This window comes from Clinocottus analis, unplaced genomic scaffold (genome assembly GCF_023055335.1).
Source record: "Clinocottus analis isolate CAN_PGR_092001 unplaced genomic scaffold, fCliAna1.0.p SCAF_24, whole genome shotgun sequence".
Lineage (NCBI taxonomy): Eukaryota > Metazoa > Chordata > Actinopteri > Perciformes > Cottidae > Clinocottus > Clinocottus analis.
The window spans coordinates 4,697,655-4,722,833 of record NW_027175976.1 but is presented as its reverse complement, the minus strand read 5'-3'; the positions used below and the strand labels follow the sequence as shown (position 1 = coordinate 4,722,833).

The 25,179-nt window shown below is 49.5% G+C and overlaps 1 protein-coding gene across 1 annotated transcript; it reads right to left on the bottom strand.

Annotated features, from left to right (window-relative positions):
* Nucleotides 1–4,249: 4,249 nt before the first annotated feature.
* LOC137794053 (lysine-specific demethylase 6A-like) lies at nucleotides 4,250–25,179 on the bottom strand. Its single transcript, XM_068590632.1, is given in 30 exon segments — nucleotides 4,250–5,251; nucleotides 5,757–5,927; nucleotides 6,443–6,659; nucleotides 6,661–6,802; nucleotides 7,124–7,311; nucleotides 7,415–7,529; nucleotides 7,624–7,772; nucleotides 7,849–7,923; nucleotides 8,079–8,140; nucleotides 8,261–8,466; nucleotides 8,579–8,684; nucleotides 8,861–8,990; nucleotides 9,952–10,808; nucleotides 11,190–11,573; nucleotides 11,967–12,074; nucleotides 12,172–12,243; nucleotides 12,385–12,510; nucleotides 14,474–14,611; nucleotides 16,111–16,330; nucleotides 16,465–16,563; nucleotides 17,021–17,147; nucleotides 17,229–17,322; nucleotides 17,866–17,900; nucleotides 18,935–18,989; nucleotides 19,329–19,449; nucleotides 20,243–20,301; nucleotides 20,690–20,739; nucleotides 20,960–21,068; nucleotides 24,487–24,550; nucleotides 24,690–25,179. Coding segments are annotated over 30 exon segments (4,488 nt in total). The 5' UTR covers nucleotides 24,869–25,179; the 3' UTR covers nucleotides 4,250–5,221.

Genomic DNA, 25,179 nt, shown 5'->3' with positions numbered 1-25,179 from the left:
ATGACGCTTCCTTTCTTCACCCTCCCTGCTTGCATGCATCTCTTTTATAAAAGCGGCGTAACCTCTTTGTCTTTGTTTCCCGATGCTTGGGAACACACTCGGGAAGATGTGCCTTTTTATCCTGAATAAATCCTGATCACGTGACCACCAGATGGACGGACACATCCGTAGAACATGGGGAGGAGGGAGGGGGGGGGGTGTATAGCAGCGTGAGCCAGACCAACAGCTGAACCAGCAGCAGAGCAGAAGCAGCGCGGAGGAGATCAGCCTCTCTCCTCCAGCAAACACGACGACAACAAAAAAGTGCAAATTTTCTGAATCAAATTCACAGCGAAAACGACCGAGTCAGCACACAGAGAGGAAGTTATTCACCTGACACCTGAAAACCTACAACATCCACGACTCCCTCTCCTCCTCCTCCTCCTCCTCCTCCTCCTCCTCCTGGTTGCTCATCTCATCCCCCTGAAAGCAGGCCAACATCCCACATGCGCACCAAAAAAAAAAAAAAAAAAAGAAAAGAAGAGAAATCGCGCTCCCTCTCTCCCTCTGAACAGCACTCTGTGCTAATTACTCTCCGTTTCCATGGCGATGGGTAGCACCTCTTTTTTTTTTTTGTTATCTCGGATAGCCTTTCGCAAACATGCCTCCCCGGCACATCGGGGCGAGGCGACAGTTTGCATTGTCGAGCGGATGGATCGTATCCCGCGGCTGTAAGCGCTCTGCGTCCGTGCCCAAATTACAGAGAACATATATGCACAGAAATATGAGAAATATGTGAAATATGTGCTGCTCATTCATAATCAGCCTGTGGTTTAGCAGGAGGGCTCTATTGTGATGCAGTGTGAGTAGTTTGACTCATACGTGCGTTTTCACGGGGTTATATTTCAAACATTTCCCACAATGCAAGAGTGCTGCGCCCCTTTGAGTCTTCAGAGAGACCCCTTTTTTTTATTTCCCCTCAACTATCATTTCAATATTTGCTGTTGTAGTTATACATATATGACGTATAAGGTATTATGTCTGTGGTCTCTATCCTTCACAAATGTTCATATTTCATAAAGTTAGTCTCAGAGGTTCCAGTCAGCTTGTTCGACATCTTCCCCTCTCGTGTACTAAAGGTCCGTGTTGTGGATGTGTCACACATCAGACTCCATGTAAGTGAGGCACGTTGACACAGTCACACGTTTCCATGTAGTAGCGTGGAACTGGAGGGAGGAAGAGGGAGGAGGAGGAGGAGGAAGAGGGGGGGGGGGGGCAGTTAGCACTAAAAACGGTCAGAAAACTGGCAGGAGTCGTAATTACAGGGGGGGATGAAACAACACTGGAATGGTTTAAAGTTTGTGTGTGTGTGTGTGTGTGTGTGTGTGTGTGTGTGTGTGTGTGTGCCTTTGAGTCGGACGGAGATGGAGGGACAGAGTGAGAGCGATAGCCTGAGAAAACAAAAAAGGGGAAATTATCCCGGGGCCCGAGGGGCCCTCGGCTCATTACTCATTAAACACACAGGAATGTCGTGTCTCTGCGGCGGGCGGGATGGGGGCGGACCTTCAAGGACACGTTTAAAACTTCGCATTTGAAAGATGCAATTTCACCTGAGATTCCACTCATTTTCGCATAAGAGACAACGATCAGATTCAGAGGTTGCACAAGCACAATTATGCACACATCATTTTTAGCATTCCTATTCATGATGTCACACTAATTCGCGACTTAAAGATGTAGTGCAAAGTAAAAAAAAAAAGGGTTTTGCCTTCCTCTTTTTTTTCTTTTTCCTGCACGTGCCTTAATGCTACATTATCATCAATGACCTGGGGTTTTATGAATGGGCAGCAGGAAGCGCTGCCATTGGCTGAGAGCGACAGCCAATAGGGGAGGGTCATTTGCAACAGAGGTGGGAGTGTATGAATGGACAGGACAGACATGTTTCGAGGTCAGGGCCCAGTATGTGTGTGTGTGTGTGTGTGTGTGTGTGTCTATAGGTGTGTGCATGTGTGTGTGTGTGGGTCCCGCACACTGACCCACTTCAACACATCGCTGTGGGAAACGCGGCGGCGAGACAATCGGACCGGTTTTAAATTAGCAGTCATGGCCACCTGTCTGTTTCTCACAAAGGCGGAAACGCCAGAGCAGAGACGGAGGGAACAGGAAGGAAGGAGAGGTGGAGGAGGGAGGGGGGATGAAGAGAGGCGGGTGTAGGGATGGAGGGGGTGGGCAGAGGGCATTGATCACACACTGCTGGTTTAACTCCTTCTCTCTCCTTTTTTCCCCCCATTGCGACACAGGGAGACATTGTTAGGTCTGGATTTGAGGAGGAGGGGGGGGGGGGGGGGGGGGGCAAGCAAAGTTCACATACCTCTCTGCTGGATCACTGCCAGACTTCACAGAGGATATAGGTGGGAGATATACAGGGAGGACTTAAAGGACCGGCCCGACCCCCCCCCCCCATTGAACACCTCGTGCGATGACAGAGTTGTGGCGTGAGACAGGGCGGTGTGCAACACTTGAGCGTGGACACAATGTTCACTTTTTCTCTTAACATACAGCGCGATTGTCACCGTGTCGCAGAACTCAAGCTTCCTGTCTTTGTCGTTTCAGACAGCCAACGGGAAGTCTTAATCTTCTTAACTGATGAAGACTTCCTGTTCTAAAACTGGCACCTCGTTTCCTAGAATCACCATTTCTCTTTTCTTTTCTTTTTTTTGCAGCCCGCACTTTTTGTGTTGTTCCTGTGCGCCCCCGCCAAAGTAAAAATGTTAAAGAAAAAACAAACCACGGAGCGTATAAGGACCCGCTTCATGGACCACCAGAGCCTTCAGCTCTACTATAAAATGGGGAATATATGAAATGTTGGATTCTTAATTTCCCGAGTCGGTTGTGTGCAGTTTGATTGTCCACCGTCTCTTATAGAAGTGACTCTCACCCCCCGATGTCTTATCTTTTCTTCAGGACTCCCGTCAGACTTCCAATCGACAGATGGACACTCCAGGAAAGGATCGGTGGAAGCGCCCATCTGTGGCAGGCAAAACGGTCGTTGCGACAGACGGCCATCTTGGATCCAGACCGTGAACTCTGAAAGGGCAAAGAAGGAGCGGAGGAGGGGAAGCGGCTGTTAGGATCTTAAACGCATGCACCTGTAAACGCCTTTTGAATGTCTCCATTACTATCATCATACCACTTTGTTGAATTGCAACACTTCCTTACTTTGTCGGGTTCCATTGAAGACGCTTTTTAGATGCACTCTTGTAACGTTTGAGGGTTTACGTACACATAAGAGGTACGTATACATGTACATTCACTTCCTCACATCAGCAGTGGTTGACACCGCCAACACATTGGAAGTTTGTTTTTCCTCCTCCTCTTCCTCTTCCCGTCTGCGGCCATTTTGGCTCCCGAGCCGGCGCCGCAGAGCCACATGGCGCCCAGCGCTTGCTCAGTAGTCAGTGTAGATCCTGTGGGGCTGGCAGCAGCTACATCTGGCTACTGGGTCTCCGCTGGCAGGCACGCCATTTCCAGAGCGGCTCTCTCTTCAAGTCGTCAGATGCGCCGTAGTATTTTCAGACCCATTTGGAGTCCCTTCTCGACCCTCTCTCTCTCTCTCTCCTTGTGTTTTTCTTCTACCACGCAGCGTTTGAATTTCAAAGAAACGTCTTGAATGCCTTCCCACTGCGAGGAGAAAAAGCCTCCGACGGAGTTAATCCTCGACTGCATGTAGTTTAGAGGACGGAGTGAACTTTATTATCAATAAAAATGACATTTTGGAGCAACGGGGGAAGTTCTGGACCTGGCATTCAGTGTAGGATGCTGTGTGTGTCAGTCTACAGCTACATTGTCTGCTGGGTTTCAGGCCTTCACTCACATCAATGCTCATGTTTTTACAAACCTTTTTATTGCATCTTCTTTGTGTTGTCACTGTAAATGATGCCAGAGGATCATGAAGCCATCGCGGTACGTTTGAGGAGCCGAAAAAAAGCATGGATAATTTGACAACGTTGTGTTTATTGACTCATAAAACATTCTTCAAACAATAAAACAATTTTAAATGTCCGTTTCTGTACAATGCTTGCTAAGCAATTTTTATTTATATATAGAAAATGTAAGAGGGAGTTGTGTTAAAATGACAAAACTCCTTCAAATTTAAATGGCAGGTACTCTGGAAAAAAATAACAGCATTCCATCAACAAATATTTTCAAGCAATAAATATGTATTTATAAATAGTGTAAATTTACATCAAGATTAGAAACATAACAAAAATCACAAATTAAACTTTATTCCATAAGTCTATGTGCAACCCATTTTCTTTGTGACTTGGCTAGTACGTTTTTTTCTGTTTTTTTTTCCTTTTTTTTAACCTAGAAACAAACAAAACGTCATAGTTTTGAAAAGAACGAGACAAAAAAGGGTCAAACATAAAGCTGTAAAAAAGAAAAGAAAAGAAAGAAGAGAGAAAAAAATGAAAGAAAATCACCGTAACTCTTCACATTACAAATATTTTTTGGGAGATTTTGCTGTCCAAAGAGTCTTAAAATGACTATCTACCATAGAAAAAGACCAGTTAGGCTAGTGCTCCTTAGAAGGAAAAACTGAACATAATTTTTGGGGAAATTCTATAAATCAAAGCCAACATTTCATCCTGTCACCAGAATAGAAAACATAAAGAGGGAGGAAGAGCGAGAGACAGAGGAAGAGAGCGAGAGAGAAAGCTTGTCAAGTCAGTAGTCTTTTACGGGTGGTGTTGCCAGTTGTGACAGTTAACAAGTATCTACAAAACATTTTTAAACCACGCGTCAAGAAACCCACTCCTCCCTTTGGTTCCCAACCGTTTTTTGATTAAGTCCTCCATTAAAACAGGGCTGAACCATCGTCACTAGAGGGGCTGGGAGGGGAAGGGAGAAACGAGTCCTGTCGGCGAGCTCGGTGGCGCCCCCCTCTGGAAGGGCCAGGCCCCAGCACTTCAAAAAACAGGTTGCATAGACAGACACACTCGGGCCGCCTCAGCCTCCGGCCGTCGCGATGGAGACCAGCCACAATGGGTGGGGGTGTGGGTGGGGTGGTGGGGGGGTGAGGGTGGGGGAGACGGCCTTGGCTTTCCTGAATATCAGAAATGGTCCGCGTATGTAGATGTTCGTTCCGTTTTTATTCTTAATACGAGTTCCTGTCCACAGCAGAAGACGGAGAAGAAAGAGGGGACCGTGGGGGAGGGGGAGGAGGGGGGGTCACCTAATGTCAAGATGAAGATGAGTGAAGAGGCGGGGCCTGCGGAGGGAGAGGAAACACACGGGGAATTAGTAAAGGACTGGAATCCGTCAGCCCGGAGGCCTCTGTCAACACGACAGGATACATTTCTTTCACCAAGACGTCTACTTTTCTAAACGTTCACTTGAATTATGTGGCAAGAAACACAACTTCCACATGCGTACAACGTGCATGCTCAGCAGTAAAACTTTCAAGAGGAAAAACACCCGTCACCTTTTTTCTTATATAACATCCCTGTCTCCTTGTTTGTTGTATCTGTTAAAAGGCAAGTTAAAAGCAGTCACAGGAAACCGGGTGTCAAGTGGAAACATTAGTATAGTTCTTTCGTTTGATTTTTAAATCGCTCAAATGAAAAAAATGAAATACAAGTTGAGTTAACTGGTTCATTGGATAATTGTATATGTTTGATTCAGATAAACTAACACATGTACTGGAATTTCCCTTCGTTTTTGAAGGAAGAAACGAGCGCCTCTAGTCCCGCCCTCCCTCGGCCTGGGGGACTTACTAATGTGAACTGGTCGTAGACCTGCATCAGGTCCTCCATCCTGTGCTGCTCCAGCACCACGAAGTTGTCCAGCGTGGCGCTGCCTTTCCTGGCGCAGTCCTGGCAGTGGACCACGTGCTGCTTCTTGGACAGCAGCTCGCGCCGCACAAACAGCAGGTTGAACACCTCCACCTGCAGAGCGCACGCACACACAGACACACACGCACACACACACACACACGTGAGAGGGGGGGGGGTGGAGCCAACTGAACGGCGTCGGTGCCACTCCAATTATATTGTGACTGAGCTTTGATCTGTGAATCTGAGAGCACAGCGATGATGTCATCTGGAGACAAATGCCTGAAGCTGTTCCACAGTCGGTGAATAACGGAGCAATTTCTGGGACACAATGACGGGCCGACATTTAATTGGACACATTTTCAGCAAAACAGCCGAAGGCCCTGTATTCAAATTAATGCCATTAGCGTGGCCATTAATTAGCTCGGACAAAAAAGGGAGCCTGCGTTTTCATTCTACGTCCAAAAATCACTAAAATAAATAAAATGGCGCAGCTCCACGACATAAATTCAGACGGGCACAGACACAAGACATCTGGTTCTGATCCGACGTGCACGCCGCAGAGTGGCGAGAACGCGGCGACGCAATTCCACTCCAGAGATAAGCAGGAGCCGTGCGTGCCGACTGACCTCACAGATGGTGCAGTAGTGGGCCGGCTCGTCCCTGGTCCTCGGCCTGAGCACCGTTTCCTTGCCGGCCGTCGCCAGGGCCTCCTTCACCCACTGGCACTGCTTCAGCGTCCGCAGCAGGCAGTACCTGCGGTGGCGACGCATTGAGGGCACGTTAAAAAAAAAAGAAGGTATGAAACAAACACAATAACAAACAAACTCCTGTGAGGTGGACTCACTTGATCATCTCGAACAGCTTGTGGTCGGACACTTTGATGTTGCGCGCCATGTTCCAGGAGAGGTGCACCATGGGAACCATCGACTTGACACTCTGGAGCTTGTTCCACTCGTAGCGCTCCACGGCCAGCTTGTACTGGTGAGCTGGGGGGGAAAAAACAAAACACTTGACATTACTTGATGGCGTGAAACAGGTGCACCGGTTATTATGGAAGTGTGTTCGTGCCTTCATACAACAATAAAAACAAATTGCACAGACAGCGAATCCAATCCTGCGGTAATCAACTAAAAAAGGTCACCAATCGGCAGAGAAGCACTTGAAATATCACGGTAAAAGGTCACTGAATAAGACAAGGCGGACATGCTGCCAGAGGCACGTTTCTTTAATCGCGTCAAAAGGACGCGTTCACAACAGCGCAAACCCGAGCAGCGCGAGCATCGTCGATCCCCGGGTTTCGCACGTACCGGTGAGAGGGCCGACGTTCCAGGCGATGTTGTTGCACCAGCCGATGGCCTGCACCCAGTGGACGGTGCCGGTGTTGAGCCACACCAGGTCGCCCGGGCGCTGGATGAACCGGTAGACGGGCACGTCGGCCTCGTACAGGTCCTCCAGGTTGGGCCACCACGAGCCCATCAGGAAGTTGATGTTGTTTCTAGGGGTGGAAGAGACGGTCGGGGGTGAAAATAGGAATCGAGGGGGTTAGCGTGTGGCTTACTGTGCGGCACGAGGCGGCCACCTTATCTTTTAAAACTTACTTTTCACAGAAGTTGCTCATCACTCCCCAGTAGGGCTCCGGCACCGCGAACCACTCGCAGTCTCCCGGTCCGATGTTGATGTTGACGGCACAGAAGTTATTGTGCTCCTGGTGACCTGGTGGGATGGAGGGACAAGAGCTCTTTGAAACGGGGGAGGGCACAAAACTGTGGCGCTCATTTGTCACCTGGAAGGAGGTTCGCATGCTGACCTGCTATCCTGCTCCCGGGGACCTTCATGTAGAGCTGGACGGTGTTCATGCCCAGGATGGTGTGGCCCACGTGGCTCAGCAGGTTGCCGGCTGATACGACGCGAGCGAAGGCCGGCAGTTTGCTGAGCTCCTGGAGCTGCTGCTTCCACCTGGAGGGAGGCAAGTTGTCATGAAACGTGTTTCCAGAGCGTCCTAAAAGGGCAACGGCTCCAGATCCGTACTCACTTCCTCTCGTCCGACACGTCGATGTTGGTTCCGAACTTGATGTGCTTCAGGGGTCCCCTTCTTTTGCGTGCGACGCTGGAGACACAAACAAAATCTACAATGAGCCACGCGCATGACGTTTAATGCCCCCAGTACCCTCCAAACGATGCCAACTAAAAAAACATGCAAACCTTTTTTTTATGTAAATCACAACAAAACTAACTAAAGAGAAGAAAAAAAACATTAGGTACCTCTCTGCTGATGCTGGCTCTGTGTCCGAGGGCTCCTTGAGGGATTTCTTCTCATTCTCCTCCTGAAAACGATGGGAATAAAACGCATGAAGCCAGCTGCACGCTACCGGTAGCCATAGATGTAAAAAAAGAAAGAAAAAAGTGTGGTTTTATTGGGACGGCAGAGGCGTGGATGAACTGACCCGTAGGGACTCCTGGAAGGAAGCAGCCTGATACTGAGCATATTTGGCGATGGTGGTGTGGGCGCGGGCGCTTTCGCAGCGCCACATTTTCTTGGTGCCGGCCGGGTCCCAGTTCTCGTCGGCGGGCTGCGAGAGCTGCGTCCAGACCTCCACCAGGTGCTCCGGGTTCGCCTCCACCAGCGTTTTCGTGGAGAAGAGGCCCAAGTCTGCGTGGGGAGAACGGACACCCAAGAGAATAAAAACATGAAATGAGGAACAACACGGACGGTCTCTCGCGATCGATATACCTTCTACCATGCTGTTGGCGAAAGCATTTACCCAGTTTGAGTGCTCCTGCCAGTCCTCTGATGACAGTGACAGGGTTGGAGGGGTTTGTGCAGAACTGGTGCAGTGGGGGGAAGAAAGCATCCCTCTTGTTCTCCAGCTGGTCCACAGACAGGAAACAGGAAGTTAAAGGATATCATATAGCACTACGACCACCTGCTTTAATGAACAAGACTTATTAGGGTCAATGCGAACGGGACGTTTTAGAAAAACAAAACAACTGCTGCCAAACACACACAAAAAAGTGTCTTGCAGGCCTCTTCGGGTGATACTCACGTAGATGCTGGGCGTGGGGGGGTTGAGCTTGTCTTTGGGCAGGACTGGTGAGGGCGGAGGGGGCAGCCGGGGCGGGGGGCACTTGTCGAGGAGGATGCTGCTGTTGGAGAGGCCGTTCCTCCCCAGGTTTCTGAGCGCACACACACACACACACACACACACACACACACACACACACACACACACAAACACAATGCAGAGAAATGTCTTTCAGTGGAAGCAACACGGGGGAAAGAACACCAAGCTCACAAAGGAGCCAGAGAGCAAACGACAAGAGCAACGGCATTGCCTATCGGGAAAAACATCTATAACTAAATCCATTCCATTTCACTAGATATTAAATAATTTGCAGGACGACTTGCCCTGTTTTTATTTTATTAATATGTGGAAAAGTATGAGGAGGTGGATTCGAGCAATTAAACGGAGGAATATGCCACTGAATAATCTGCGCTAAATAATATCTGCATGGCAACAAGACTGCCCAGTAGCCTTCGGTGTTGTTTACGGTTACATAATCGTTTGCCTTTTGTTGTGTAGTTGCTCGAGTATTCCACTGGGGGGAGGCAATCTTCAACACAAACCACACTGCTCAACCTTCCCTCTCTCACTGGGACACAGAGCAAAAGCCTTTCAGCGACTCACAAACCAAAAAGGTACCAAACGTCAGGCCCACAGCATTACAAAAAAAACATGCAAGAAATGTATTAAACAGTGCAGTCATCTTTTCTGTCCATGAATGATAATATAAACTCTGTACAGTTGCAGAACACAGCATTTAGTCTTCATTTAGCAAATGCACTCCTTATCAGCCTTCAGACATCATGCACAAGATGAAGCAGTCTCTCGTTTCCAATAATTAAGACCAACTCTAAACGCAGTGTTAGATCTGGAAACCTCTGCTGGAGTGTGCAGGGCGTTAAGAAAGTGCCACACGCTGTAGATGTAGGGGCGCTCCCCTAAAGCCCCGCTATGGCTCAACTCGCCGTTATCTTGCTTTTGTCAGCATCGCGGCTTCCTTGCCAAGACAGTCATTCTTGCCAAGAGAGGAATTAAACGGAGCCGATGCACACTGCGGCCGATTTCAGTCTCACCTGCAGGCCTTCAGCACGTCCGTGGAGCTGGGGTAGATGGATATCGATGACGAGGAAGAGGAGGAGGAGGAGCCGTGACCGTGTGGTGGCGTAGCTTTGAGACTAGTGACGGCGGGCGGCTCGGCCTTCAGCGGGCTTTGCGAGTCCTCGGATATGCCTCCCTTGCCGTTGCCGTTCACGGCCGGCGCGGCGGACGTGGAGGCGGGGCTGTGGGCGCCGGTCTGGGTGTGTTCCGAGGACTTGGGCGAGGGCGTGGCGGTGGATATGGCGGAGATGGGCGAGGAGGCGGCCGAGCTGCCATGTGCGTGGGGCGTGGGGGGCAGGACGGCCGGGTGGATGTTGTTGACTTTCTTGTGGGACTCCGTCGTGGTGGACGCCCCTTGGGGCGGTGCCTCGCCCTCCACGGGGCCCTTCCCCCCTGCCAGCAGGGCAGATAGTCTAGGATTGTCTGCGCTAAGGCTCGGCTTCTCGCCGCCCTCGGCCCCCTTGCCACCAACAGAGTGTACGTGATTGGCCAGGCCGTCGGCGGCGGCGGGTTTCCGAGGCGACGGCGCCTTGCCCTCGGCGGCCCCGTTGCCCAGGGCCGCGGTGGCGGCGGCGAGGGCGGCCGCGCCGTTGCTATCTTTGGTAGCGGACGCACCGGGTGCTGCTCCACCTGAGGTAGAGGGGTGGGGGAGGGAGGGCGGGGACGGGAGGTGGTTGTGGGCCTGCTGTCGCGGCGACGGGGCGCTCGTGGAATGTCCAACCTGATTGTTGGGGTGCACGGGGGCGATGGAGGAGTTGGGGGTCTGAGGGTGAGAGAGGGTCCCCTCACCACTGGAGCCGGTCGCGTGTGGAACACACCCCTTCTGAAGCCCCTGGGAGGAAGAAGAGAGCAAGCGTTACACAAGGGAAGCAGGAAGCACTTAGTAAGGAAGTTACCGTGCTCACAACATTCATTCGCCAGGTAAAATACCTGAGGATCCTCGTGTGGATCAAGGTGCTGGAGCCTAATAATAGTTGGGAGCCCAACCCTTTTCTACTCTTACATGTGCTGCGTGCATATCTTGGCTCGGCACCAGGCACGAGTGAAGTGCGTAAGAAGCCTCGCCTGCTTTCATTTACAGCCACGTGGGAGGGATTTCACACATGACACCACTTGATGGAGTCAAGTAGGTCAGTAGGATAAAAAAGAATTATATATCTAAGCTGCGCAACAGACACACAAAAAAAGATGAACAAGGGAGTGAGGGCCCAACCTGAGAGGAATTTAGGTGCAGGGCCTGGCGCGCCGCGGCGTCCTGTGTTTGCGCGCTTGTGCAGGTGTGAGGTAGCAGTGCTGCGTCGCCGCCGCCGCCGGCGGGTTGCAGGTAAGGCACGTCTCCGTTGGGTCCCGTGGCCGCGGGCCCCGGCTGATTATTACTACTGTTACTACTGTCGCCAGCGGGGAGGGCGTCCGAGTGTCCGTGTGGCCCGGGGCCCGCGGGCCCGTTGGCCAGCGGCGGGCAGAGGGCCCGGTGGGGTCCCAGGTGGGGCCGGATGAGGTGGAGGCTGGGGTTGGGCGAGGGGAGGGAGTTGGCGGCGGTGGTGGGGCCGTTGGGGAGCGAGGGGCGCGTCGGGCCCCCTGATGCATTCTGTCTCACCTGGAAACGGAGAGAGGGCGTCAGCCACAAGACAACACAGCTTGAACGTCATCACGGCCTGAAAATGAGCGGCTTTCACATCCTTATTGCTGCTCTCGCTTGATCCGCATCGTGTGCTAAGCCAGAAGGGTGGGAGGATTTGAAATCAGGCCTAAATACTCGATTCATCAATGATGCAGTGTTTACACGCGCCGGATTAGTGGGTTTGTTTGTTTGAACAAGTTCACGCCTTCATCTTCCCAGCTGTGGAAAGTGAAGTGGCACACACACTGGAGCGGTTGCTCTTCAAGCAAACCCAGTAATACATATTGTGCAACGGCATTTGAATGTAAAAACTGCTTTTAGATTCAATAGACCTGCAGTACTTTTTTGGAAGGCAAGGGTTGTTTTTACCTGGTGCTGGTGCTGCTGCATCATGGCGAACTGAGCCTCCAGTTGCCCCAGCATCTGAAGCTGTGGGGGCTTCAGGCTGGCGCGGTTACTCCGCAACTGTTCCAGCGCCTTGAAGACGGACAGCAGATAGAGTTCGCAAAAAAATAATCATAAGAAAGTGAAACGTGTGCATAAAGTAAAATATGAAATAAAAGATAGGACTGACCTGTAATTTCTGCGGGGAGAGGTACCAGTTGGGAACTGGCTGCTGTGGTGGGTTACTGACCCATGAATCACCCTGAAAAACACGTGAAAACATGCACGACATGTAAGGTGCATGAGATCTAACTAAAGGAACCAGTTCACATGTACCTGCATGGCTGCAGCCATTACAAGAGGAAGACAGCAGGTGAATGATGCAGTCTCCGTGGTCATTTACCTTGGTGGGGCTGGAGGCTCTCCTCCTCTTGGCGGGGCAGGTCTGGTCCTCAGCCTGGCCCAGCGGGCCCACGTGAGGGGGCAGAGACTGACCCCCGCCCTCTGCATTGTGATTGGGCTTACAAGCCTGGAGGGGAGGGGATGGCGGGAGCGCGTGCAGACCGAAGCAAGGAGGAAAAGAACGTAAATGGAAGGGGACATAACGAAAGGCCACGGAGGACGGAGGGGTCGGAAGAGAACGAGGGAGCAGGGAGGGAAGCAAATCAAACATGTTCATCAAATAGCAAAATGGATGAAAAGACACAGCAGGTGGAAAAAGTGGAAAGCAAAAAGCAAGGGATGGAGAGTCAGGAAAGGAGAGAAGAAAAAAAGAGCAATTCTGTGATTCTGTGCTTGCGTGTAAACAATCAAGCAGGACACGTAGAGCAATAAAAACATTCCTGTGTATCTGACGGTGTTGATTGGCAGGGAGGAAACTCGTCGCCACTGCGTTCCCCATCGATTTTTAACACAGCAATTCCCTGTTGGTATTTTTTTGCAGCTCTGTGTGTGTGTGCGCACAATAGCATGACTCGACCTTTGAAACTGAAAAGGTCAAAACACATTGCGCACGGCGGCAGCCTGACCGTTACCTCCAAGAGAGCCTATGAGCCAGATGTGACTGCCCCCGGGAATTTTGCTCAACAAAACCTCGCTGGTGTGCTTAAAAGCAACGGGCGCCAGAACTTAAGATTGGGGAAAGAAAAATCCCCAACAAAACTCATCTTAACATCTCAAACTAATGTATTACAAAAAGTCCCATCTGACCCATTGAAGACCGCCCCTCACTCCAAAACGCAGTCACACTGGAATAGGTCTCACAGGGATTTGACTCTCACCAAGTCAAAGCCGATAAAACAACATATTCCAATGCAAGAAGTCGGTGACACAACAGCGGTCGCACACACAAACACACACATAGACACAACAGAGCTACTCGCGTCGGACCGTCATGATGAGCATGAGTGAGTGAGTGGTGATGAAACACTAGGGGGCGTCGCTGGAAGGGAAGGGGGGGGGGGGGCTCTGTGAGCAGCTGCAGGACATCTAAGGTCAACTACTGAAAGAGGGGGAGGAAGTGTGGACAGAGCCAATGGGAAGCCGAGGAGGGGAGGGGGGGGGGGTAACGCTACGACAGCACGACCTCACCGATCACATCATTATGGAGGGCGGGGGGGGGGGGGGCACAAAAAAAGGCCCAATGAGTGTGAGAATTTGTTAGAAACACTTTAATCTGTTCAGAAAGGCAATCTCTCCCAGTCTAAACCAAAGCAGATTAGGAGCAAACAGCAGAGCGGTGCAGGTTGGATTTGTAAATGAACTGCAGGGGGTTGGTGGGGAGGGGTGGGGGTGGGGGGGTAATCCCGAATACCACATTCGATTAAAACACAGGATTAATAGGAGTAATCGAATGGGGAAAGAATTAACAAAAGCCTGCACAAGTGCTTTGTTGATTTATTTCATTTTTTGAGAGAGGGTGGGGGAGAGGGGGAGGGGGGCTTTACTTGCGGTGAGTGTGATAGGTGAAGCCGAGTGGCTACTGTGCGGTGGAGAAGAAAGAAAAGGGGGGTTGGGGGGTGGGTTGCAGGACTGGGTAACACTTGGCCGGACCCCTCCTCTTTTAAAAAAAAGCAGATGCCGTAAAGCAGCCGTGACCCTGGACTTATCCGTTCAATTCAACCCATGAAGCAGAAGTGGTGCGCTGACCAGTCAAAAGTCCTCTAATGGGAGATATATATATATATATATATATAGATAAATGAAATGCTTTTCATGGGGAAGTGTTTGTTTGTTTGTTGGCTTCTTTACACATCTGCATTGTTACACACAATCTCACACACACAGTGTGGAAGGTGGAGTTAAGCTCAAGCGTTACCCATCAGCGTGGACAGCGGCGCATGCGCGTGTGCCGACACACAGGTGTGTCTGTGCGTACGCTGCGGCCGCGCGTTGACGTGTCTGAGTGTGCACTCAGCCAAGGGGGAGGAGGAGAGGGGAGAAAGTAGGAGAGAGGGGTGGGGGGGTGTAAGTTGCTCTATCTGGTCTCTCACCTGCTGTGGTGCACTGCTCAGGCCTCCCTGCCTGGAGGTTAGCTCAGCTGGGATTGGCAGACTCCATGCCTCCTCAATAAGAGGGAGCATTTTACTTTTACCCTGGGGGCTACTGAGCTGGGGGTTACTCAACTGAGCCTAGGGGAATGGAAAACGACGTGAAAAAACAAAAAAAAAATTGAAATAAAAAACACAAGGCTTTTTTTTTTTGGAAGGAGAAAAAAAAAAACGATGACCTCAAAACAAGGAAATGATCAGCAATGGGTAAATAGATAAGAGGTTATAAACACAAGTGAAGCTAGGCTGGATACGATATGCAGACTTGTGCTTTGCGCTGCTGGTTAATATACCTACGTCAATGTGCAGCATCGACCGCACGAGGAGGCACTTGGATGACATTCATAACGGTAATCCCAGACAGTCAACAATTCCATTAAAACAAGCCGCTGAGCTCGTCTTAATGCCGTGGATTTAGGCCAACGTAACGGGTGGAAATGCAAACATTCCCTCATGCATATGTAAAGGACAATGACATCGCTTGGACGAAAAATTATAGATGAACAGATCAACACACGAGACATGGGGATTGTCAGCACCCCCGGTTGATAAATCTGTTGTGTGAAACGGCTACCATGGGCTTCGCAAATTATCCCTATAATAAAAAAAGGATTTTTTTCCTCATTGGGGGATAACATGTATTTTTCCTCTTTACCTTATTTTACGCTGCACGCCAAGTGCAACAAAACAACTATTCTGAACGATGGGGATGCTAGCCAAGAGGAAAGAGAGAAGATAGTGAGAAGGCCCATTCTTTGCTCCCTATACTGGAAGGGGAATTAAACTTCAGGAAAAAAGGAGGCGGCTGCTGCTGCTGCTGCTGCTCAGGGAGCCAACCTTGCACCAGAGAAGATCTTTGAGTAGGTCCCAGCATGCATTTTAGGTTGCATATGGAGTGTCAGTGGTGTGTTAGTTTTTTTTCCCTTCTTTTTTCTCTGTCTACATGTTGTGGCACTTATTGCGTGTCCTCTACCCACAACACACCCTCACACACAAACCCACACACGCATACACATGGCAGTCAATTAGCGATTATCGTTATCATTTTTTTTGCTATATCTGTATCGGCTTGCATGTCATTGTCAATCTCCGTTTGTTCTGGTTATTCCAGCCGACACGTACGCCCAGTTGAGCGAAACATGGGAAGGCAACAGCGCTGGGAAACGCGTGACCCGCAGAGAGCGCGAAATAAATAAAATGGCAGCGCTTTTAATTAAAGACAATTAGACAGCGTGCGTCTGGGAGCGGTTCTGCAAGAGCGCCACTCTCTGCACTTTTTTTTCATACCAGTGGCACTACAAACAATTTAGTAGGAACGCTGCGACGCAGCAAAAAAATAGCCAAAATGAAAAGCTAGTCAAACACTTATACTGAGTTACTGTCCTCATGGGGACATCCCCACTTATTGAAAATGTTTTACACGCTGGCAATGTGTGTGCGTGTGCGTGTGAGCAGGAGGATCGCACATCCTTCTTTACATCGCTATCGTCACACAAAGGGTTATCGAACCGGAGCTGCATCCAAGCGGCCATCGCGCAGGCGCCTCCTCGCTTTGCCCGCTCCCCTTCCTCCCCACCCACCTGCAGGCATTTGATGCGGTGGGTCAGCGCGGAGGTGTTGGTGCAGCCCTTGCTGCGTGTGGCGTTGATGTAGCACTTGATGGCGTCGTGCGGCTGGTTGCAGGACTCGTACAGCGTGCCCAGGTCCATCCAGGCGGCGGCGTGGCTGTGGTCCAGCTGCACGGCGCAGATGTAGGCCTGAAGGGCGTCCATGGGCTGGTTCTGCTGCTGGTACAATACCCTGGGGGCGAGGGGTGACAATGAGGAGGAATTGATGCAGATGGAGAGGAGAGATGAGCAAAGCGTGCATATTTCTTTGTCCATTCAGAAACAACAACAGTGGATTGCGTTCATGCTGAACACGTGGACCCTTACCCTATCGAGCACCAGGTATCTGCACTGGCTTCCGATTTGTCTATGGATTGCCGATAGGAGATGAAAGCGTCCTGGACCTTTCCAATACTAGAGTAGCACCTGCAGGAGAGACACAGGCTGTGAGCTTCGGGCCACAACTGAGAGAAGACATTCATGCAACAGGATGTACGCCAAGTAACTCATACATGCAGCGTCTTTCCCACACTTTCCCCGCAGGCAACCACACACAACAGAAAGTTTTGATCTCAATGAGAGTCCGGCTAACGCTGAACATTAGCACTGGGTTTTCCAGTTATTTCCGAAAAGCGTCATATCTTTACGGTCACTGAGTTTTTTAACGCCTGAAGGGAATTCAAAACAAGCTTTCCAAAGTCCTGAGTGAGACCAAGCAAACACAATTACTCCATGACGCAGTGGGGAGTTCACGGCCAAAACATCCGAGTCATCGTCTTCACCAGTTACACACTTAATCTGGTTTTCCGGCCCGATTTCTCAAGCCTTGCAGAAGCTCGGTCACATCATCTCCTGGTGTTGACAATGTGTGTGTGTGACATACCTGCCAAGGAAGTACCAGGTCTGTCCAGAGTTGGGGTCAGCCTCCAGAGATTTCTGCAGACACTGGATGGCATAGCTGTCCCTGCTGGTTCTGTCCCCGAGCTGCTCCACTGTGTGATGCATCCAGCCTGGAGAGAAGTCTTGCATTAAATCTACCCACTAACCATATGGGGAAAAAAAAGAATAAATGGTTATGTGCACACTCTTACCTAGCTGCTGCAGGGTAGTGGCCTTCACCTGTGCAGGAAGTTCCTCCGTCTGCAGAAGGCTCTCGTAGGCCTCCTTGGCAGCCCGGTATCTCTTCTGGATAAGAAAATTGGAGAAGGGAGAGAGAGAGAGAACAGGAGAGGGGTGGGGGGAATAAAAACATCCAAATTACAAAACGGTGACAACATCCAAGGATTTAAAACTATGTGACTTTCCCCCAGGTCACACAGCACAAGTAGCACTGCAGTAGCGCTACTGTACTTCTCCACTGAAACCAGCAGAACGAGAGAGAGAGGGGAGACCACCAGCATATAAAAGAAGGGGTGGGGGGGGAGACAGACTCTTGTTTCCGTGGCAACCCCGCCGGATCGGCTGAGAGTAATCTCCCATCCCCTCCCGCATGCCACCCACTCATGCGCCCTGCTCCCTCAATTTGTCAGCACCTGGTTCAAAATACAGGGGACAAAAAAAACAGGGCTTTCCCTCCGCATTCAGACGGCTTGTGGTTTCAGTGCTGCCCGTGTTACAAGCCATGAACTACGATCAATCACATCCATTTTCTATTTGCTCAGTCACAAATGACAGAAATGTCTCGTGTCCTTGGAAGGAATAAATAAACAAATAATAGCAAGCACTTACCTGAATCTCATACAAATGAGCGATGTGGAACTGAACTGTAAAAGGGAAAGAAGAGGAAACATGTTAGGAAGAGGTTATTCAAGAGGAGAGTTAGTCTTCCTCACACCCTCCCCTCACAAGTCTTTAAAAAGTAGTGCCGTGTTGTCAATGAATAGGCGTCAGAAAGCCAAGGTTGCCCGTCGACGCTGAGTGTAACGGACCAGATAGGTGGCTGTGCTCCTGGCGGCACCTTCCTTTGTCTGGAGCGCTGCAGTGTCTGATCTAAGCTGCCTGAGTGACTCTCAGCAGATGGAGAGGAAGAGAGGGAGAGAGAGAGAGAGGGGAAGAAAGACGGGGGCTGCCCTTGCTACGTCTGTGTGTGTGATTGTGTGTGTGATTGCATGCGCGTGTGTGTGGGTCAGAGAGAGGCAAATGCTGGTGCACAAAAAAAAAAACATTTTGGATGTTGCTGTTGTCAAGGTAACAGGTACCCGGGGGAGATGAGATGGCAGCGGTATATCAAATAATGCAAGCGCTAAACCTCCCTAACCCCACCCTGCTGAACATAATCCAACAAGATGTTTGAGTTTCCCTGCTGCTGTTCTCCAGGTCGGTAGGCTTCTTCCTATTCCAGGAGCCATTCAACATCTGTCGTGAACTGTGCATCACATGATAAAACATCCAAGCCACCGTATAGCCCCGAGCTACTCTACAGCCATATAATCCGGTTTCCTTCTGCCGATGATCGGAGGGAATTTGAGTTCCTTCCCGGCAAAACAGTGATACGTGTAACGCTCTTATTGTGAAAGGGTGAGGAGTTGGAAAAGGTTAAAAGAACTAATAAAGTTTGCAGTCTTTGCATAACACAATATTTTTAAAGAGCGGCTTTCTTCGCAATGTAATATTCACAATCTGAGTGCAAATACTCGTTAAATCGGAATACTAAATAAAAAACACGAAAAGGACAGAAAACAAAGCGCCAAACAAAGGGCCATTTCCTCGACTTCTTGTTCTTGCTGTGTGCGTCTTATATTAATAAGTCAATAAATAAACAAACATGTGTAATGAAGAAAAAAAATAAGGTGCTTACTTTCAGCTTTGGACAAAGTGCAGGGGTTGGAGTCAATCAAAGCCAGCTGAAAATGCTGAGAGAGAGAACAAGGGTAGAAATCAGTAACAGACACAAAGACACACTTTATTCAGCACTTGTTGCCCGAGTCTCATGCAAAATCTTGATACAAAAAGATGCTGTTTGATAATAACTCACCACTTTCATAACAGATTAATCACACAGTTGTAATGTGAAGCCACATCGCGAGCCGGCTTGAATGTTTCTCTATTTATTTTTTATAATTCACAAAACCTTAAGCGTTCTTCTTGTCACCGGTTAGAGGAAATCAAATTGAATGACTTCACAAGTCTTGACGTCAACACATGACTAAACCCCGCCGGAACGTGCACCATTAAAGCTGTTTTTCACTGACCTTTAGGCTTGACTCATAGTCTGTGTTGACCTTGAACATGAGACCCAGACGTAGGTGGATCTCCTTGGCCCGGGAGAAACCCGGGTCAATGTACAGCACCTCCTGGAATGCTTTGATCGCCCTGCGGGGACCCAAGGGAGAACACGGTGAAGAAGAGGAGGAGGAAGGGCAGCAAGATAAAATGTACAGAGGAACATACCATTCTAAAATTTGTCTTTGGACAAAAAGACTCTAACATGCGGCACGTTTCCGTTAGTCGGACGGCCGGCAGCCACTCATTCAAGTCACACCGCACTCCCTTAAAACAGAATATGAAAGCACCGAGAAAGCACCCCCACTTACTTTACTCATTTTGCAGCGCATGCTTCACAATCAGACGGCAGCTGAATAAACTAATACGGCGGCACCAAGCTTTATTTGCTTTCACTGGTGGGGGAAGAAGGGGGCTATAAGGAACTTAGCATGCGAGCAGGAAGTCCTCAGATTTCTTTCAAAATACTAGATTTGCATGGTGCCGCAGCCGTCGAGAACAATAGCTGCAGTCGCTGACGCTTGCGTCTTCTTGGCGCTTTTTTTTCTTCTTCTCGTCTGTTCAGAGATTTACACTCGTGGACTCTGTGGTTGTAGTGTCACCATGGAAACAACATAGGACAGCTTCTCACACACACAATTTTTTTTTCACAGCTTGCAACAAACACATGAACACGGCTACAACCCTGTGTTCCCGCGCGGTGTTTTTTTGCCCCATTGAAAAAATTAAAAGACGAGTTCAATGGCTCCAGCCATTGCATTTCCACTTCAAAGTGGCGTTATTCAAGAGAGAGAGAGAGAGAGAGAGAGTCAGCGCAGTGCATCCAGGAGGAGTGGTGTGTGCAGTTTTAATGCAAATGTGTAACAAGACAGTTGGTACTCACCACTGAAAGGCATTATAGTGGAAGTAGACCATTCCCAGGCCATACAGAAAGGCAGCATTCTGGGTGGGATGGAGAGAGGCGCAAGGTCGTTATGACAAATGGCTACAATAAAAAAAAAAATACAGATTTGAGACACCCGAAAACCCCGGTTTGCAATGTAATTAAAAAAGGCATCTGAAAAGGTCGAACATATTGACATAACCGTGCAGCTGCAGGGTTCAGTGATCAGGAAAAGAAGAAAAAACAACAATAACTAGCTGTCAATCTCACCGCAAAGTGTCGACTAAACCGGAAAGGAGTCGCAAAATGACTCAGACGCAAAAACCTGAAACCACATTTTATGCCAGCAAACAACCAAACGGAGACCATACATGCTTCCTGTGCGCGAGTGAGTGGAAAAGAAGTGAATGAAAAAGCGAGCGAGCGTTGTGTGTTTGCGTCGCTTACCTTCCAGTAGTCTGACTGTAAACTGTAGTACCTCTGGTATGCCGACAATGCTGCAATCAAAAAAGAAAAAAAGAGGGAAGCTGAGAATTTATCAATGTCACCACAACACCACTGAGGAAAGAGTGGACAGTCAGCATTTATGTCCAGCTGGAACTGAGCCGTCTCCGGAGGCGCATACTCTCCGGACAACAACAATAACAACAAAACGTGCGAGCAGAGCATGACTCGGCAAACCACTTGACGGGGGTGTGAGGAGGAGAGATTACTCACCTTTTGGGTAATCTTCCAGGAGGAGGTTGAAGTGGCCGAGCTGGCAAAATAACTCTGGCTCCACTTTGCCCTCGGCCTTAAGAATGAGCGAATCGTAGCAGCGAACGGCCTGGAGGGAGGGGAGGGGCACAATATATACATTTAAAAAATGTCTCTCGACTGTGTGTGTGTGTGTGTGCACAGTGCTTGAGAGGAGTTGGGTACAACATGCACCAACATGTACTATTTGAAGAAAACATAGAGAGGGTGTGGATGGGGGGGCTCGCGAGAGTAAATCATTTAGAACTTTTGAAAGTCACAGCATGGCCAACGTCAGCTCCCTTCATTCTGACCGAGTGTGGACTCACATTCTTTTCTGCAGATACATATCAGCCCTAACTAACTAACTGGAGTGAGGTTTGCTGCAGATAAGGATTTGTGCTTAAGGCGTATATTTTTCTTTTTCCAAACTTCCATTATAGATCTTTCTGCCCTGATAAAGAGAGATGTATAAAAAAAGAAAAAGAAGTCGCTGCTGCCTCGGAGCTGGATTCAAGCAAAGATCCCAAAAAAAAAAAAAAAAAAAAAAAAAAAGGGAATCAGCATTGATTTGCAAAATTAGCCTAGCTGTCATAAACCAACGGACAAGAAGGTTTTGGATGAAGCACAGCAGAACACAGCACAGAAAGGGGGACTATACCGATTCATTAAAACACATCACAAAGTCAACTCAGGCACTTACTGTGCCTGCTCTCTCTGCAGGGAGCAACGCATTTATGCTTAAATTGTTTACCAGCGCACAACATTCTTGACAAGAGCACCATGTTGTTCATTAGTATAGCCTCTTATGCGTCCCTTCTAAAGTGCACCAGAGTGATGCGTTCTAACTTCAGAACGTACCAAACTTTCTCTCACAACGTGCACAACGTTTCAAAAGCAATCAAAGAGTCACGTTAAAATGAGCACAATCTCAATGTATGTCAAAAAAAAAAAGTCTGCAAATGGCCTCTCTTAACTAGTGCAGTAATTTAGTCAAGGGCAAATGCAAGAGTGGTCCCAATACCCAACAGGCGTGTCTTTTGGCCCTCCCAACCTGGTGGGCACCATGAAACTAACTCTCCTCGTGCCACAGTGCAAATCCAGTTCTTTCAAGTTTGTTGCCACCTCGTTACACATGGCGGAAATGGCAACCTAGTTCTGTCAGAAACGTTGAACCGCCGGTTGGGGTAGTCTCTCAAAAAACAACGGGCTACGATCGGGCAGCCAATGACTTCAAAGCGGGCTGAATTCTGAGCATAGAGTCAGACGTCATTGATCGTTCGTGAGGGCCCCATTATGATTCCTTTGCCATGTTTAAATCCATGCATGTATGGAACCTTGCCATCTGCAGTAAACCAATATTGAGGGCACCAATAAGTACTGGTTTCTTTGCCTACAGAGGGCAATAGAAAACATCTGTATCGTTGCGTTTCTCTGGGTCTGCTGCCCACAATGGGTCCCACACATTTCTCTCTCTCAAAAGCACAAACTCATCAGCATACTATACGGGCGCGCTCCATTCTTTCTCCGGGTAAACTCTGCATGTGGAAGTTAACCTGGAGCTGTGCACAAGACAAGTCTTTGCAACTAATTTCCCCTTTTTAGTGATGCAGCTGCGTAGAGGTGGACATCGAGCACATTTTTGCAGACATTTAAATTGCCAAGTGAGGTTTGTGCCTGCCACGTTAACAAAGCTCAAATGTCAAACAAACTAACATCTCTGACTGGCGCCACCATCGACGGAAAGACAATCTTGAGGCCTTGAGAGTCAGGTGGACAAGGCAAGCGCCTGGATGCCCAATATGGAGACACATCTGTCTTATGAGAGAGTCGAACATCATTGCGACCAGAACCAGCAATGTCACCGGCAGCAGCTGCATTGGGGAGGGCACAAAATAACCTGCATATGTGTGTTGTCAAAAAACACCAGTTATACACAGTAGGTGACGCCTTTCGTTGCAGGAGGGATACTTCACGAGGACAACAAATTGTGAGGGTAACTGCTGCAGTGGTTTAAAAATTCTACAAGGAAAATACAAAAATGACATGTTGACGAGCTTGTTCTGCTTTGAACACAGGGACTGAACAGTTCAATTCCAGCCCAATGCCCCGATTGCGTTGCACACTTAAAATTTTCCAGCAAGTGCCCCACCAGTGTCTTCTGCGCAGCAGCAGTACAGTCACACTTCCTAGATATCCCACACCACCTAGCGAGCAGATGCGCGGATGCCGCCGCCCCCCCACCCCCTTCAGACGACGAGCTGTCAACACCATCTTCTCTCTACATCATCCACTGGTCAAGATTACGTTCACAAGATAGGAAAGGAAGGCGGTGGGGTAGGGGGTTGCTCTCGGTAAGCCTAGCAGTGTGTTACGCACAGGTAGACGGAGTCTTGTTTAACATGTAGCTTTCCAGTCCGAGAGCACATGCAGAGCCGAACATAAGAGGGGGGGGGGGGATGAAAACTGTAAACAAAGGACGCCAACACCACCTAGGTCGGCGTGGGGGACGCGTCTCTCCAGATAGCATAGACCCGGGAGGACACTTAAGACGCACTCCGGCAACACACAAACAACCCGGAGCTGTACGTTCAAATCAAATGGCTTATATAGCTATCGGTGTCACTCCGCCGTGTCCCGCCATCTTGGACAGGCGGCCAGCCATTAACGTTACTTGTAACGTTTGTCAACTCGGACTCCAAACGACACAAAATAAAAAAGGGGACCAGAATACGTCCTGGAGTGCATGCCGTGGAGCGGTGCAATGACACAAAACAACCTAACCCTCACACAACGTGGCCAAAGACACACACTACGGGCACCGACTACTCGCCGCAACGTACAACGTGAAGGGGGCGAGCTGTTATTTGGTGCACCCCGAAGCAGGCTCCACCGTTACTTCCACCAACATTATAACAGTTGCAACCAGACTTCTGAGTTAATAGCGGCGTTATAACGTTTCCAATAAAACACACCTTCCACCCGCCTCCATTTCCCCGCGCGACAACTTTTTTTTTCTCATTTGAGTGCAACGTTTCAGGTCACCAATGTGCTACACTACACGGAATAAAAACCGTGACGACGTTGTGGTGTGTGCTGGTGGTGGTACAATTGCACAGGGATAATCTGCAGGGAATAACGTTAGCTGTGCGGCTAACGGGGGAAAGGGCGGTTGCCCAACAAACACAGACATATGTTGACTTTAACTGGGGGTCGTTACACCAAGAGAGGCACACGGCTATCTTGGTTATCTGTCTATCGTGGCCGAGCAGCCGCAGGTGCAGGGTGAGAGCAGCTAACTAGCAAGCTAGCTGAGAGGCTAAAAGAGGGGCCTTGGTCTCCTCAGCGAGTGGGCCACTCCGCGTCCACAGTGGCTCCCTACTTTGAGGGCAAATGCGTCCCCGTGCACGCTAGCTTGCAAGGTTTGAGTAAATCCACGGGGGTGGGTAGGGGACAAGGGTGCCCAGCTCGGCTGTAAAAAAAAAGACATCCAGGTTATATTTGACTACCTTCATCAACAGGGCCTTCGTTCTGGCGCCATCTTCATGAAGCTTCTGAAATCCAAACAGTGAGCTGCAAAGCGAGAAGACAACATAGGCGGCTCAGAATCACTCGCAGAGCGGCTCGGACACACTGTCGACATGCAAAGGGGAGAAAACAATTCATTTTCAAAGTGTGCGTCTGCGTGAGTGCACGGGGCTACCGTTCCGACCTGTCTATCGCGGCCAAACTGTCCCTCTCCGGGGCTGTCAGTGTCGGAAAGTCCTCCTCGGTTTCACTCGCTTTTCCCGCCGCCATTTTCTTTCCCTCATCACCACCAGAAGAAGCCGAGCCGAGACTCCGAGCAGCAGCGCAGGCAGCGACGGCGACAGACACACCGCACGATTGCATGGAAAATCGCGACGCGGGGACGAACGGCTTGCTCCGCCGAATCAAAGAAGAAAAACCGAAGCAAACAAAATGATCAAAAACTTTTTCCCAGGATGAAAAGATGCGATTCGATATAGTAAATCCTTTCGGGGGGGACAGGCGCGCTCTCCGGGTAGCTCCTCAAACGTCACATTTTTCATCACAAAGTGATATTGTTGCGCTATTTGGCTGCAAACAACGGAGTACAGTATCCAGGATGTGAGAATTTGACAATAAAATGCGTTTCGGCCGCGAAGATAAAGTTGTTATAATTGTGTCACCCAAGCGAACCC